This window comes from Falco naumanni, chromosome 5 (assembly GCF_017639655.2).
Source record: "Falco naumanni isolate bFalNau1 chromosome 5, bFalNau1.pat, whole genome shotgun sequence".
In the NCBI taxonomy this organism is placed as follows: Eukaryota; Metazoa; Chordata; class Aves; order Falconiformes; family Falconidae; genus Falco; species Falco naumanni.
In genome coordinates, this window is record NC_054058.1 from 77013700 (window position 1) to 77031227 (window position 17528).

At 44.9% G+C, this 17528-nt stretch overlaps 1 protein-coding gene and 1 long non-coding RNA gene across 3 annotated transcripts in view; one reads left to right on the top strand and one right to left on the bottom strand.

The window, feature by feature from the left end:
• Positions 1-17313, top strand: part of LHFPL3 (LHFPL tetraspan subfamily member 3) — a 251046-nt gene extending 233733 nt beyond the window's left edge. For both annotated transcript variants that reach the window (XM_040594003.1, XM_040594002.1), the window contains one exon: positions 14617-17313. Coding sequence is in view for 1 of the 2 variants with exons in the window: in XM_040594002.1 (XP_040449936.1) it covers positions 14617-14645 (29 nt within the window). In the remaining variant the exon portion in view is untranslated. The remainder of the gene's footprint in view (positions 1-14616) is intronic.
• Positions 12406-17528, bottom strand: part of LOC121088239 — a 65148-nt gene continuing 60025 nt past the window's right edge. Inside the window, exon 3 of the long non-coding RNA XR_005827876.1 lies at positions 12406-14174. This is a non-coding gene — a long non-coding RNA (uncharacterized LOC121088239). The remainder of the gene's footprint in view (positions 14175-17528) is intronic.

Here is a 17528-nt window from a genome sequence, read left to right on the forward strand (position 1 = left end):
TGTCTCCTTCTTGCTGCCAAAAGATCTTATCCACTGAGCTCTAGTCAGCAAATGCTGCCTTCATTTAGCAAAAAGGACACAGTTTTCATGGAGGACCAGACAAGAAAGTCTGAGTCATTGCTAGTTGAAAATTACCCAAAAAAAGCTGATAATTATAAGCTTAGCAGAAAATTCCAAAGTCCTGAAAGATAATCTAGTAAACGTGATTTATTTCTTTCATATGTAATCAAGAGAAGGTTCTTATCTTGGGAAAGAAAATCCCAATGGGAAATCCTTGACAGATCCACAGTGCTTCTCATTGTCGTATGAACTTACAAGCCAAGTTGGCTCTGCTGAGTCAAAAAGGAAATAGAAAGGTCCAAAAGGGTTTCCAGCAGATGTAGTTTGTAACAGAAAACATGGCTGGGAGTCTAGATAAAAAGCACTAGTTTAAGACAAGTAAAACTGATGCCTTATTGACAGGCTTTAGCATTTTCTGGGACAAAACCCATTACTACATAATTTTAGACTGCAAGCTAAACTAGTGTTATAACAACCAGAAGTCAGGAATCCCAGTTAAAGATTTACCCATGGTAGTGTGTGTTCCATTAGCAGGTAACATGAAGGATCAGTATTTTATGACCTGCCACATATTTGAGTCATCTGTCATGTTTTATCCTTAGATATTGAAATTATTTGACAGCTCTAAAGTAGAAAGAAGCAAAACAGAAAAGAAGGTTTTTGCTGGTGTCACAGTCTCAGACAAATTTAACAGGTAATAGTCTACAACAAGCAATTAAAACACATTGGTCTCTTATTACAGAACAAATTCTATTCCCTGGGGCCTGAGGGAAATGCATCTCATAAAATATGCTGGTTTTATCTAAGACAGCACAAACTACATTTTTCTTGCATGAAAAAAAAAAAACCCACAGAAATGCTGCTACTTAGCAATGCGCAGAAGAATACTGATTTGGTCACTTCACATAACAGGGAAGCAGAAAGGTCCACTTGCAAAGCCTCAACACTTGTCTTCTTGTTTTCTGGTGGGCTCCAGCTACTCAGACCTCAGATACCAGAGTCAGCAGAACCACAGACCTAGGAACGTACCCATATGGAAGATACTGTGTATCTGTTGTCCAGATAAGAAGCACAGCAAAGGGAGGAGATTAGATTATATAAAGAGGAGGAAAGGATGAAGATGTGCAGTTACCTACAGGTTTAGAACTGTCACAACTGCTCATGCTATTTTTTTTTCCCAAGTCCCAGCTCTGAGTCACATGCTACACTTGAATCTCAGCTTTCAAAAAAAAACAAAACCCAAAACCAACAACCAACCAACCACCAAAACCCTTCTGTTCCTCATAATTGCAAAGAAAACCCCTAGCTCTCAGGAAATGTGAAGGAAATAAGAAAGAAATCAGGCTTTTCAGAAGCTCGTGTTTGTATGTCTCCCTGGTTTGTGAAGGTTTGTGGCTCATTAAGGCTTTCTGGAAAACAAGGACTTCATTTCATGAGCAGCATTGACAGGACAGGTCTTCTCTCCCTTCTGGTGTGGAACGGAGAAGGAGACATTTTCATTTTTATTTGGTTCTGTAGGTAGTTACTCTAAAAAAGCCGGTTTCCAAAGTAGGCAAGACCTTGTTTACCAAGCACTTTCTTTCATTTTCCACATCCCCCTAGAATAACTGCTTTGATGTGATAAAAACAAGAAGGACCTGAGAAAACGTCAGTATCAATAAATTGGTATTTTGCACTGAAAAAAACTCCAATATAAAGCTCCTACAGGCAGTACCAGGAAAGCCCAGGAGAGTGAAGAAATCTAAATGGTGGCATTTTTCCCTGTCTTCAAGCAGTCAATAATAATATGGAACTTTACTAGCAATGGGTTGTGAGAAAAACCTCGGAGAACAGAACAGACACATGGTGCTGCAGGGGACGTAGGATGTAGGAATGACCACCAAGCTCATCTCCAGGGTTTGGTGACCCGCCACTTTGGGAACACCATGAAACAACCACCTTTACCTAACTACAACCATGGCTGATGCTCTCCATAGTGTTGCCCACATGGAGTGAGCCACCCCACCACAGCAGATGCTCAGCCCATGGCACCAGATGCTCAGCAGCATGTCCCAGAGACAGCCCAAGGTGGGTGCTTGGCCACCTCTCCCTGCTCTGCGTAACAAAAGCTCAACTGCCTTAATCAGGCACATCAGAAAAAAAAAAGAGGTTTTTATTTTTCCTTGAGTTTCTGCTTATTGCTAAATTTGCCAGGACTGAAGCAGCAGCTTGGCTCGCCCCAGCTGCACGGACTTTGCTGCCGGCAATCCCCTGCCCTGCAGTCCCAGAAGCCAGGCAGCCTGCGCTCTCCCCCAGGGCTGCAGCGATCTGAGAGGATGTGACCACTAGAAAAGGACTGCAAATTAGGAGACGTTTCAGTGTCTGAAACGATGAAATATTTAATCCCTGCTCTCTCTGGGATATGCATCATCACAGATTTACTTATCTCAGCTCACTGACAGCAGTGGCTGACAAGGAAGATGACAGCTGACATGCATTAACCCAGCCGCACAACACAAGCTATCACTCCAGAGCAGAAATCCATCATTATTATTTAAGCACCAAGGGGGTGTCTCAGTTGGTGCCGGATACCAAACACAGGCGGCACCTGCACTGAAAAAGTTGACGCTGCTGGGGTCTGTCGGAGGCAAGGGGCTCCCAGCACAGCCCCGAGCCCTGGTAGCCCAGCATGGCCAGCAACAGGTCCCTGAGCATGCCAGCGCTGAGGGTACGTGCAGGGTCCCCTGTGCTCCCGCCACTGACCTGGCCATACCGTGATGGCAGAAAATGAGAGGGAAGGATGGACAAAAATCATTTGATAAGGGGGTGGGAGGGTAGGAGCCTTTATTAGAGCTTTGCTAGAGCTACGCAGCAGGACAGTGCATTAACCTCCCCACACACACGTCCCTGAAGGCTGTAGGTGGAGCGAAAGGCATCGCTGCTCGGCTCCTCGGGGAGTGCTGCTGCAGGTGTAACTGCGCAGGCCACACTGGTTTTCCCTTTTTCTAACTCCCTGCTTTTTTACAGGCGAGTTTCATTTCTGAGTAAATCTGTATCGGTCTGTTCTTTATCTAGTGGGTTGTTCTGAAATGTTACTGTCTCTGAGGAAGGGGTGACTGAGCTTTGAGGGATCCTCAGGAAACTTTTTTGGTTTGAGGGCGTGGGGTGGGGTTCCCCACACACCACACCCCCCACAACCCCATTAGTGTTTTCCTCCAGACTGGTTCCTTCTTGAGACCACCCTGCTGTCTCTTGCTCTTACAATGCCGTCCTTACATAGAAAGGTGGCATTTACACAAGAATTGCCTTATCGTTATTGGTGGGAATTTCCAAAATAATGGAAAAGTGTGCATTCATGTGCGCTGTGTGTGAATTAGGTGTAGGTGGGAAGGGGGAAAGCATCATGGAATGGTTTGGGTTGGAAGGGACCAGAAAGACCATCCAGTTCCAACCCCCCAGCCATGGGCAGGGACACCTGCCACCAGACCAGGCTGCTCCAAGCCCCATCCAGCCTGGCCTGGAACACTGCCAGGGATGGGGCAGCCACAGCTTCTCGGGGCAGCCTGTGCCAGTGCCTCAGCAGCCCCACAGTGCAGAATGTCTGCCTTATATCTACTCTGAATCAACCTTCTTTTAGGTTAAAGCCATTCCCCCTTGCCCTGTCACTACAGGCCCTTGTAAAAAGTCCCTCTTTACCTTTCTTGTTGGCCCCTTTAGGTACTGAAGGCCACTACAAGGTCTCCCCGGAGCCTTCTCTTCTCCAGGCTGAACAACCCCAGCTCTCAGCCTGTCTCCACAGGAGAGATGCTCCAGCCCTCTGATAATATTTGTGGCCTCCTCTGGACTTGGTCCAACATGTCCATGTCCCTGTGCTGGGGGCCTCAGAGCTGAGCACAGTGCTCCAGGTGGGCCTCCCTCGACATGCTGGCCGCGCTTCTTGTGATGCAGCCCAGGCTATGGCTGGCTCTCTGGGCAGCAAGCGCACGTTGTCAGGCCATGTTGAGCTTTTTGTCCACCAGCACCCCCAGGTCCTTCTCCTCAGGGCTGCTCTCAATCCATTCTATGCCCAGCCTGCATTGGCCTTGTTGAACCTCATGATGTTCACATGGGCCCACTTCCTCAGCTTGTCCAGATCCCTCTGGATGGCATCATGTCCCTCAGGTGTGCCGATAGCAACACTCAGCCTGGTGTCGTCTGCAAACTTGCTGAGGGTGCACTCAATCTCACTGACCATGTCACCAACAAAGGTGTCGAGCAGCATCTATCCCAGTAGAGCCCCCTAAGAAATACCACTCATCACCAGTCTCCACTTGGACATTGAGCCACTGACTGCAACTCTTTGAGTGTGACCATCCAGCCAATTCGTTACTGGGATGGATGAAGAAGCCACCAAAGCTCCTAAACTCTGGAGCTGATCTTACACTGTATGAGGTGTGATCATTCCAGAGGAGGCAATAAGATGGGTTATTTATAGTGCCACATGGATGCCACATCTGAGTGTTAGAGAAGGCTCTGCTGGAGAGCTGGAGCTTGTAGAAAGAGCTGCCCTTCAGACCACTGATGGTCTTCTCACTCCTGCAAGAGACACCACAGGTTACAAGTGAAGTTCATATGGTTAAGGCTTCTGTATTCACACCTTCATATTGACAGGCCTCAAGGACAGGGCCAGAAAACACTGGATGTATTGAGATGCTTACAGACTGATTACCCAAAGAGTTATTTACTTAGTCCCTTTTGTGAGGGCATTACGTACCAGAGCCATCACCAGGAGGGACTGTGTGTGGGGAGTGCAGCAGCATGCAGAAATGGGACAGTGGGAAGAGCAGAAAACAGCTGTGACATGGCACTAGGGAGATGAAGCGATTCTGGATGCAGAGGGTGGCATACAGGGAACACCTGCGTCCGCAGGGCTCCTGTGGGAAGTGGGAAGAGGTGGGAGCCAACAGCTTCCCTCCGAGGACTGGCTCCCTCAGACAGGAGGAAGGCAGTGCTAGGAGTGATGCTCTTTTTGTTGGCATTGCCGTTTCCTGTGCACAGCAGTTGCTGAGCCTCGTATGGCTAAAGCTTCAGGGCTTGCTGAATACACCAGGTCATCACCTTCCTGTTCTAACCCAGAGGAGAAAGAGCACAAGCAGGACACTGTACCACACCTGTCATTCAGGGCTGCTGCTAACCAGCCTGTCTTCCTGCATGCTTTTCGGCTGGCAATCTCATAACCCAGCTTTCCACTTTCTTCTCTGTGATGTTTGTGGGTTTTTTTCTCTGCACTGCTAATCACAGTCTGCCTTCTGTGCTGAAAGCTCTTCAGGGAAGGAATCTCCTCTTCTTCTTTTGCAAGAGTGCACTTAACACTTCTACAGCAACTCAGAAAAATGTTTAAGGGAATAATATATATTAATAGCAATAATAAATCCTTATATCTTGTCCAAAGCCTGCATAAATCAGTTTTGCAGTAATCCTGTGGGACAGCTGGAAAGGGAAGATGTCTGAAACAATGCCTTTAGAACCGTAAGCATCCAACACACTCCTTGCCACCCATCAGGCAGGTTTCCATGATGGATGGTGGTCACCAAAAACCTCGCCCTCTCCTTAGACCCTGGCTTTGCCATGTCCAAAATCTAGCCTCTGTTCTAGCTGAGTATCACCTAAATGCAAGAGATTTTTTTTCAGTAGTTTGACATGTAAACTTATAGCCTTGGAAATTATCACGGGCCTTAGGCACAGTCCCAAATATTTCCTATTTTCCTAGAGAGTATATAGCCAGTTAATTTATATTCTTGTGCTCAGGTAAGGTAATCCACAGTTTTGAAATCTCAGACTAAAAAGCTTCTCCAGATTGTTATCTTTCTGTTTCCCATAAACATGTAACTTGGCACCTGTATCTTTCTCAGAGGCAAAAATGGGACCAATGTTTGCAGCTAATTAGCAGGTTTTGATTGAGACCCAACATTAACAGCAGCCACCCATTCCATGAAGAGTTTGTGGTCAGGGCGAAGGACCCACCGCCTTGGTTTGGTCAGCCCCTGCCCCAGAGGCGCTCTGGATGAAGGCCTCCAGCCCTGGAACCCTTCCCCCACACTCCCAGCCCCAGCCCAGCCCACTTACCAGATTTTCTCTTCCCACCAGCACAAGTCCCTACAAAGAGAAAGTCTGGAAAACTCATGGAAACCCCTGGATGTGCCTTTGTACAGCAGGGAATCAGGTGGGATTTGTGCCATGCTCCCAGGTCACACAGCTTTGGCACTGGCTGGAAAACAGGGAAATTCATTTCACACAAAGAAAGTTCAAAAGTTTTCATTATTCTGCAGCATTTAAGGTTCACCAGCATTGATATTTTTTACATTTTCTGAGATGTTTAAATTGAACTTGTTGTAGATGTTTTAGTTATTATGTTATAATTAAAAATCAGCAAATTATTTCAGGAAATTCCGTTCACAGAAATGCCATTGTAACATGCCAGAATGGCCAGAGAACTGTCGTGGCTCTTGTTCTTTCTGTTAGGAGTAAAATCACATTATATGAATCGGGAAATCATTTGGAGAAATCCAATCTGTTGAAAAAAAAGAGCAGAACTCTGTTTCTGTCACATTGCTAAAATAAGCCCCATGGTAGCAGTTTCCTTATGCAGACATCCTGGCTGGCACCTTCAAGAATCTGCCTCAATATCTTGGCTTTCTCCCAGGGCCAAACTCCTACTCTCTGCTGCACAGAAATGCAGGCTGGAACCAACGTGACGCCTGAGCACCACGCTTCCATCAGCGCTTCCATCGGTGGCGGGCTGTCCCCAGCTCGGGCGTGCTCATAGCCCCCTGCAGCCCACGCTGGCCCGGGTGGCACAGCCTGGACAAGCAGAGCTTTGGATCTATGGATCAACAAGATCTGTTTTCCCAGACCAAAGATGTGCCGATGTCAACTTCTGACATTGCCCAGCACAAGAAAACTCCTGGAAGATGTAAAGCTAATAAAGCTAGATACAAACTCTTATTAACAAAATGAAAAAAGGTAAGAGGACACAATGATAATGCAAACATTGTCTGGCCAATCTGCCCAGGACTTTTCAAGTTACCTCCACTGAGGTGGCTGGACCCTCAGAGGGGCTCTCAGCAAACACACACAGATCAAAGTTGGTAACAGTTTTTAAAGACGATGGAGACCTTTCTGAGCAGTCTGATCACGCAGCTTGAAGGCTGGTGAAACAAACAAAAATATCTATGGATCCTCTGGGTTCCAGGGGAGAAACTGAAAAACAACTCCAGCAAATGTGCAGAATATAAAGAAAGTAAAATATTTTCTCATTAAACAGTTAAAGAACAGGAAGAGTTTAGGAATCGCTGTTCAGGGACTCCTGTTTAGTGACAGCAATTTATTAGACCATCTGGGTAAAGAAAGACTGCAGCAAACCACACGGAGGAAATAAAAACAGATGAACAACAAGTAACTGATTTTGCTTGACTCAAGCCTACAACTCTGTGGAGCAGGAAGCTACTTCATGTGAAAGACGTTATTGATGAAGGCATTTCAGTCTCCCTCCAGTCCTTCCAACAACATACTAGATCTCCCATGCCAGCAAACCTATCCTGAGACGTGACTCCCATCCCAAACTTGCCAGAAACATCACCAAGTACAAAAGACAAATTGATGAGCCTTCTGGAAAGGGACCACCGGAGGAAGGAGCATCTCTGTGGTGCTCCACAGTAAAAGAAGACTCTTTAGAAGAAAGAATAGGAGGCTTTTTGCTGTGTTTGCTCACTATGATAAAAATCTTTCTTTTCTTGACAGGCACAGAGCAAATACTGAAATGGAAGAAAACACTGCCCACTGTTCTGGGATCTCATCACTACATTTCAGTGTTTCAGTACCCACCTTGAGCAGATACACAACCTCCTCCCTCGTTCAGGGCACGCTGTGCTGTGTGTGATGGTAGCAGAGGGGCAGTTGTGCCTTCTCCGGAGGTACACCAAGCTGTCCAGCTGAGGGACCCAAAAGCTGTTGGTGGCAAGACGTGGGTAGTAGAGCCATCACCTGAGGGAGCCCTGTTCCCATCAACCCAGACTGGTGCCAGCAGATGACGGGGATGATGACTTGCTCCATCCTTGGATAGGTCTCTCTTCCCTCTGCCTGTCACTCTCCTCCTGCCTTTCTCACCAACACATACACATATGTTCTCTTCTTGGAGCCACATTCAAACCAGAGGAAAGCCACCTGAGCCAGGGATTAGGAAGGGTGGCAGGGAAGCTTGAATCCTGCCCAGATTTGGTGTTTCGGAGCCCGTCAGTGCCACCAGGTTATATTTAGGTGCAGCTGAAGGAGGATCTTGCAGAAATAAGAAAATTGCCAGGCTCTGATGTACTGCCTTCTTTAGGCTGCTCTAACCCTGGTTCTCAGGGTTTGCAGTCGAAATTCACCTGCTCCCCCGGGCATGGTGTCGCTGGCAAGAGCAGCCAAGCTGACTGCCACACATAGCTTGGCTCACGCCTTCCCACCAGGCTGGCCCACTCTTTGCATTCCTACACCCAGGCTGGTGAGCCTTTAAGCTGTTCAGCTTGTTTTACTGACCCCTCCCAGGCTGGGGTTGAAATCTTAGACCCACCTTCTGCAAAGCCATTTGCTCGTCCATGAAGGCAGTCCTAGTACACAACTGCACACCCCAACAGAACTAAAAATACCCATCCTCAAGCTGTGCTCAGGCGAGATCTTTGACAGCCTGTTACAAACAACTAATCCAAACTGCCTAATAATTTGATATTTCAGGTTGAAGATTATCTTCTATGCGTGAGCAGTAGCTTCTCTCTTCGTATCTCCGTGCCTGCTGTTCATCACTTTGTGCAGGATAATTATAACTCCAGGATTCACACACAACACTTTGCCCATCTCAGACTTAAGCCTCCACTCTCACCCAGGTCTATGGTCCCACAGGAGCCAAGAGCACTCATCCACCCTGGAATGGTGGTGGGAACCATCCCAAGATGAAATGAGTCACCCCAGGAGGGCCCTGGCCCTCTCCAAGGATTACCCAAAGCCACACACCCGACGCCTGACTCTTGAGAGAACTGACGTGATGCCTCTCCAAACCCATCCTCCATCTTCTATCTCCTCCCACAAAATCTCCTCACCTTTCTCAAAATTTCCACCTGGAAGAGAATAGGAACTTGAAGAAGTCAAGACCACAAATGGGTTCACTGTCCTGACATGCCCTGGGCTCCAGACTTAATTTCCAAATAAATCTCTCCTTTCCCTACTCCACACAAGGTGATCAGACTTCATTGCTTAGTCCTTTTTTTTTTTTTTTTTTTTTTAATTGATTTGTCTTGACAACCACAAGTTGTCAAGAAAAAGTAAGACTTTTTCTTACTCGCATAACAGCTTCAAAAAACTTTCTGTCTGGAGAAATAAAAGAAAACATAGAAGATAATGTTTCCCTGCTGTGTCGCTCTTCTCCTCCCATAGCAAACTGCCTAGAACCAAACAGCCTCTGAACTGACAGCCGTTTCTTCCTGCCATGTGTCAGTCTCCACACAGAGCAACAGAAAAAGGCGGAAAAAGCAATGTAAGAATAAATTGGATTTTAAAACTACAAGAATTGGCCAGAGTGTGGCAGAGAAAAGCAGGACCTAGACAGCAGGGCAGTCATGAGAAGCATGAAGTGTGCAAGGAGTGTAGCTTTAGGTCTGCCAGAGCGCTGGGTTTTTTCTTGTGAATGACAGTATATGAGTTGTTGATGGCAAAGATCTGTCCGTCTGTATGTCATACAGGGATACTGGAAACCTGGCAAAATTGATCTGACTGGAACCTTCAGCAATTTTTCTGTTTCTTTGTGGAAGATGTCCAATAATAGAGCATTCTGTCTGTTCCATGATTAACTCGGACCATCGCCACCTTTGCAGCCCTGAAACTGCCCTCCCAGATGCTAGAAATGCCCTTGTGCAGGCATGAACTGAGCCTCCTGCCCCCCAAAACAGCCTGGGCCACCTTTTGACAGACATCCAGAAAATTCTTGAATGCTCTTGAAACCATTTCCTACAGCCCTAAAACACTTCCTACAGCCCGTGCCCAGGAGTTCAGCTGCTGCCACTAACAGGGTGCATGAAATACCACCTGACAGATAGAATAAGCCCCACCATTCCACACAGCTCTGGTTTCACGGGGCTTGCATACCGAATCAGTTAAAACCTTGTCGGTTTTTATGTGATGCAATTCTGTTTTATTGCAAGGAAGTGCTGCGGCAGAAGAGCCAGCTCGCACACCCTTCTGCTGAGACGAGCTTCTCCTCTAATGCCATAAAGACCAAACCATCACCTAATTTCCAACCCAAAGTTTTGTAAAAGTTTTCCTAACTCCCCAAGGTCTGCTGTGTACTCTCTTTAACCCTTCCCCTCTCAGGTCACCTTTGGTAGCTGTGAGCGGCAGCAGAGCAGACAGTTGCCAGATCCTGCCCGCTGGTTTGCCAGGAGGAAGAAGGAAACGTGCTCAGGCAGTGCTGGTGTGGGCAGGTCATTTATCATGTCTTGAGAAGATGTTGAACAATTAAAGCGCTGAAAGAGGGCTGCTAGCCAAACAGTTATGGAATTTCTCTCCATTCTTCCTTCCATCTCCATAAGGCAGCCTTGTTCTCTCATTACTGTGTTTGAACAGCAGTGCAGGGGTAGGGACCAGGGAGCACAACTCATCCACCTCCTGGCCACACAGCTATTTCCAGGATGATCTGTGGGCAGCATCTCCAAAACACATGCTAGACTTTCAGCTTGGATCACCAGGGCTCTTAAGAGTTTCGAGAGGACCTGAGTTGGCATATGGCTGTTTATTGAGAGCACAGTATTTGCCCCAGGATGGCTCTCCACAAGCACCCCTCAATGAAGCCAGGGCAAAGGATGTGTAGTGCATCCAGAGGGGAAAAGGCACCCATGGCAGGTAGGCAAGTGGAAATACACATTCAGAGGCAAATGGGAATATGGATTATTCCTGTCTCATCACATGGAAAACAAAATCATTCCTTCAAGCCACTCAGATAGGTTTTATATGTGTAAAGGGAATATCCTAAGAAATAAGAGAAGACAGGAACATGAATTGCCTCATGCAACTGGGCATCTACCTACTTTCATGCCTTTTAATTACACGCATCTGGATATTGCCCAGGCCCTGAATGTATGTTGCTATTTGAATTTTGGGGTGCAATAGCGAGAAGTGGAGCTTTAACACACTTAGCATTGCACCAACCCTAACATAAACAACAAAACCATCTACCTGTGGTTATGAGGGGCTGACCCAGCTCACAAGCAGAAAGGCGAAAACTCCAAGCACCTCATTAAAACGGAACTTGTCCAAAATTTTTGGCCTGCTGCCTGGGCAGCAGTGTTATCCAGGGTGCACCAGAAGTCTGTTTTCAATTGCAGACCTTCAGCACAATGTTTCCCTCCTCCTTCATCTCCTCCCACGCACCAAACCCAGCGCCAGCATTCAAGAGAAGAGAATGTCACTCTCTAGGCTAGAGGAATACTGTGGAGACACTGGGAAGAAATCTCTGGTGCTTCATTAGCCCATGGGTTTCTGCCAGCTGATGTGGTTTGAGAATAGCACCAGCTGTGGTGTCACCATGAATGTTGCTCTCTAGTTTGGTGTTTGTGTGTGTTTGGAGACAGCGACAAAAGATTAACTCTTGGAAAGGTGTTATTTTCTAGGTGCTAGTCAAGTAAATGGTAAAGAAAGTTGCATAAATATAGCTGGTGACAATTAATGGTGTAAAGTGTTAAGACTTTCAGAGAGACTGTATATTCAGACCTAGAGGGTCTGCCTTTTTCTGTATATTTACTACCCATCTGACTGCCTTTACAGTAACAGCAGGTAAGGGACTATCTGAAATTTGGTACGTGCTTTATACCTTGGCAGGGAGCAACCTGGAAGTCTCCCATGATTCATCTTCAAAACAAAGAACTATCAATGGCCTCTCTCTGCCGATGTACATAAACACAAAAATGCTGCAAATGCCTCCAGGTTGACTGTACCCCAGCTCTGCAGTCAAACAGAAGAGACTGCCCTAATTGAACAGGTCAAATACCAATAATAACCATGTTGTCAGGATGTCAGCCCAACAGGCAGCCTTTCAAGGCTTTAAATAGAGAACTTAACAGCAGAGCACCTAGATGGTTTGGGTAATACAGCTCTCACGGAAACTGCTTTCATTAACTGATTACTAGGCAACAGCACTAGAAAAGGGTTGTAAAGTAGCTCTGAGAAAAGAAACTTCAAGGAGTCAAAAGCCTATGATGTGATACAAAGCAGACTGAGGGATGTTGGATGTGAATGACTTATTTCTGTCTTATCAGCTAGGCATCTCTGGCATTTATTAATTTTCATTTCCGTGTGTACAACACCTGTGTGCAAATTTGTCAAAAAAACCAAGAGGTTTTAGTATGTTACAACTGAAACACTGAGTACCACTGGAAATCCAGTAAGCACTGTTAAGGATTTGAATAACACAGGTACTTGAGATTATGATTAAAAATAATTGAAAGAAATGGCTCATTCTGTTCTATTAACTATAAATTGTTCCTAGGAGTATCAGGGCACGTGCTCCTCACCATGCAACTTTGGCTTTCCCTGGATTTCAGTCTCACCAACCATTGTTTAAGAGGCTCACAAAATATCTCACTTAGCAAATACACAGATTGGAGGCTTAAGCACTTTTTCTTTCTTTTATTTAGTAGCACTACTTACCTATATTAATAATTACCATATCAATTAAATTAGTAATCATATTAATAAAATGCACCAAAATTCCCAACAGACCATTTTTAATAGATTATATTTAGCACAAATATGTCCATTTCTCATCCATTCTTTGTCCTTCATTTTTGCCACATTTCAAAAGGATAAAGAAAGCTCATGGAGCTTTCAGTGGCGAGTTTTCTTTTCAGTTGGAAACTACCATCCCTATTACATACTTGTGTCATAAAAGTGTTTTTACCACAGTCAATGCCGTATTGCATATTCATTTCCTGACGAAAGCAAAACTGATCCATTTGTGTTCTGCAGGGCCCCCCTTAGCTCACCTTCTGTTTCTCGCATAGCTTATTTGCTACTTTCTAATCTCAGCAACATCGATTAAACGTGCCTTCTTTGTAAAATGTATGTGGACTACAGATACGTGCTGAACGCTTGTGGGCCATAACAAGTCAGGAATTTTTTTCTAAAACAAACTTTGCTTGGAAAGCGTCGATTTGTTGGAAGTTGATGGGGGAAGCAGGCATCCAGGGTCCGTGGCAGAAGGATTAGCCACCAGTGCGCTCCTTGGGTCATGGTACCACCATCCTGAGCTCTCAGGTCTGGGCATCCTGCTCTGGGGTGTCACTTTCCCTGACATCTGCAAGTGAATCAGCAGAAGGACAAGGTGACCGTGAGTGTCAAGGCGGGTGAGGAATTGGTGGGAATGGGAGAAGGTGGCTGCTCCATCTAACGGAGGGGGGGATTCAATATTTCAGTCTTCTTACAGTAACATTTTTAAGAGTTTCTAGTGCTGAAACTCTTAGTTCACCACCATTTCACAATGAAATTCATTCTTTTTCTTTCATTTTCACAAAAATTGTGATTTCCCCTGAGTTCTGCATTCCAGCAGTCTCCTGCAGAGGCCTTTGCATTACGATGAAGGCAGTGGGGTTGTGATGAGGGTGGCTGTCTTCTCCCCCAGTCTTCGGGCTTGTGGGACCTCTGACCAGGGAGCCTTTCACAGGACACAGTGGGGAGGCTGCCTGCCAAATGACTTCACCGTTTGGTCTGAGTGATCCAGGAGAGTACAGCTAACGGTGAATTCGAAGATGTCATTTGGTGCAAAAGCCTTCTGATCAATGCCAAACGCTGGACCAGTCAGGTTTTTATATTTCTGTATACATAGGTACTTGCACATATACATTCTCATTAAGCTCCTGTTCCGGTGCATTGCCCTCTGCGGCACCAACTTATGGGCAGTGCCCTCCGGTGAGGAGAGGGGAGCCTTGGTCGCCCCGTTTGCAGTGCCACCGCAGCCGGTGTCCACTCTCCTGCGTACGCGCCTGTTTACGGTACATGGAAACTGGATGGGTGAAAATTAGTTTTTAAGGAAGCGTTTGCATTGAAAACATCTCTGTCCTCATTGGGGTCTGCTCCTGCGAAAAGTAACACAAGGTGTTATTTCATGCTGTTTACAAATGTGGATTGTGTGGTCAGCAAAATGAAAGAAGTTATTAATATGGAACAGAAATGTCAGGATTTTAACTCAATTCGTGGTACTCACGTAGCAAATGTCGTTCTTGCCCCACACACATTGTAGCTTTATTTTCATATTGTTCAAACTTTAGATGAAATAATCTCATTATTTTTGACTTCTCGTGTCAAATAGCTGATGAAACCTGATTTTTAAGAATTCCAGATTACAAATCTTCGTCATATCCGAAGATTAAACTTGTCATTTTTCATGATAAATGGAAATGCAAATAATGAAGTGTATTAGAATATTGATCAGAGTCTTGCCCTGAGCCAAGCACAGCATGAACAACTTTATGTTTGCTGGCAGTAAACCAGCTTCTTTCTTCTCTCTGTTTTGCACAGTCCTACTAAGCCAATCCTCACTAGAATGAGCACAAAACAAAACGAATAACAGCTTTTGTACATCAACATTAAAATGAGAAGAAGCTTGGGAAAGGGCCTCTAACAGAGAAGAACGCTGATGAGTGCAAAAACGCGTGATGGGTAAGCACCACCTTCTAAACGTAGATCAACCAGACATGGAAGTAATTTTCAGAAGAGAAATGCAATCATGGATTACACACCAGCTCATTAGAAACTGTTGCTGAATACAGCATCCAGAAGACATGCATGAAAAGTCACATTTGGGGAATAAATTAAAAGGGGTGTAGTTGTTGCTAGATAAACATATGTAATATATATGCATTGAAGAGGTTTGTAAATGTCATTTTTTTTATTCTGATGGAAAGCAAAAAGCTTTAAAACCTTTCACAGTAGAGAGGCAGTTAACTCCAGGCTATTCCTATACCAGTAGCCAAGAAGCTGATAGAACATCTCTCTTAAATTAGCATTTATAAATAGACTCTGAATGTTTCCATCACCTAGTGGAAAAAGCATAACTTCTACTGCTACATTGCTGCACTTCATTTACTTCACTGTATAATAAGTTGACTAAAACTGTAAAGCTTCTCAATTTTTACTGCATATGTGTTCCAATTAATCTATGTCTGTAACAAACTTAACACTGAAAAATTATTTCTGACCTATATTCTAGTTCTATGAAGCATATAAACTGTAAGGTATGTCTGACTGAATATCATAGTACTATAATTTCCCAAGGCACATAGAATTGTTAGGTTTTGAAGTGACAAAATAAAAGCACTCGATTTCTCTTTTTTAATAGGAGAAAGTAATTTACCCCTTAAATATAATACAGAGCTGCTCACTGCAAGGGCATTTCTGTTTTTTTTCCCTTGTTCTGCCATCTAACCGCTGAGTGACACCCTCTGGTCCGTGCTAATGCCCATCAGGCGAGGTGATCCAAGGATCCCTTTAGGCCTTAAATTCAATACATAAATGAAGAGACTCATAAGCAAATACACATTGCAAATAGCTATGTGAGGTCTGGGTGCACAGAGCCCCGGAGCACCGGTGGGGCTGGTGCTTCCCTTTGCAGGGCTCGGTGGGCTGCTCCCCAGAGGACAGCCTCATTTCCAGAAGCCCCTGAGCAGCAAAACAGGGGGAGGCCGAGAGTTTCCAAGAAAGACCCCACAGCAAAAGGCCTGGATGCCAAGTGCCAGGCACAGAGCAACGGAGGGAAGCAGGCACCCCAGGTCCTCTGCTCCACTCCGATACCTCTCAGCATGGCATGGGTCTCCTCCTGGCTCAGGACTGGGCAGGAGCACGCTGCTCCCCACATTTTTTCTGCCCTCTTCTGCGTATTGCAGCTGAATCCAGCCCAAACGGACCCTGCAACGCTATTTTCTTCGGATTTTTTTAAGCCTGTTGCTTCATTCTTTGGCTTGTGAGGAAAATGGCTAAAATAGTAATTCAATGCTAATGTTGATCCCAAATAACACAATATGCTGAAGACATGAGCAAAATATGAGTTAAAACTGTTCTTTAACCATTGGCTGTACAGTACAAATTATTCCAGATTTTAGTGCATGAATCTCAGAAAATTTATTTTATTTTTGAACAAAAAAAATTATCTTTAAGCAAACTGTCAATAAATAAATACAGGGAACTAGATGACTCTTCTACCTAGCTACCAAGGTCCCAGTGTGGCACTGCTTGTCTTAGAGACTGAACGCTGATATGGGTATCTACCAAGTAAACTTATGTGTGAATCTGGGCAGCATTTTTTAAACAAATACGTTGTTTTAATACAAGTCTGTCCTTGTCACTGTGTCTAGGAGACTCCCCTGACTTCTACAACACCAGTGTTAGAGCTGGTCAGAAACCCCATCCAAATCATCAGCCACCATAAACATATTCCCAGTACCTGCTACTGACCTAAAGGGGGTGGAAGTAGTTTACACGAGGCTTCATAAACTCATTAAGGTCCCACTTCAGACAGGTTTTTAAATCTGTTATTAGTCCAGCCAGTGTCAGCTGGAAAATGCACATCCTTAAGGGCCAGATGCCTTCAGGAGTCCCTGTTAAATCACGTCTCAGTGAAGCCTGTCTTCATTCACCGCCACACTCTCACCTCAAAAGCCTGTGAAAGGGTTTGCTATCTGGATGTGCTATCTTATCACCCTCTTCATTTGCTCCTTAGGTTTACCTCTATTCCACATTATTGCAGTCATGGCACTTTTGCTGCAACAGAAATCACTGAAACAGGGTTTCTCTGTATGGTATTATTTTATTACGGACACTAAGTTTTGCGTCATGGTGACTGTGTAATGTAAAATCCCTTTCTAAATATACACAAACGTTGCAAAAAAAGTGTCATCACAAGACCTTGCAACCCTGCCAGGGCAGCTCAGTGAGTATGTACACAGTCAGAAGGAAAGACATACCAGGATGTACATCACTAAGTGTTGACTCAGTATGAACAGTATGTTTTACCTTTTTAAATGTTACCGCTTTCCCATCCCACTCCATTGTAACTTGTCAACTGTAATTTTTTTTAAGTCAACAAACTGTAAAGAAAACTGTTGAAATACTTGATTTTCTGTAAAAAGTAATAACAACAATAATTTTTGTTACTTTAAAGTATGCTTGGTATTAAAGTACCTAATAAAGTTCAACAATGAATTTTGTAGCATACTAAAATAAAGTGTGATAGTGCTTTTCTCCAGCTCATCTGTGGTAACAGCTGCTGTTATTGGGATTACTGTCCTCCTCCTAAACACAAGCCTGGCCACCTCCTATACACTTGTACCTACACAGATCCCTGAGGTATGTAAAGTCCAAGGAAAATCTGATGCCTTAATGTATGCAGGGATCAAATTCACAGTGTAAGAACTTTGTTGGTAAGTCATCTCCAC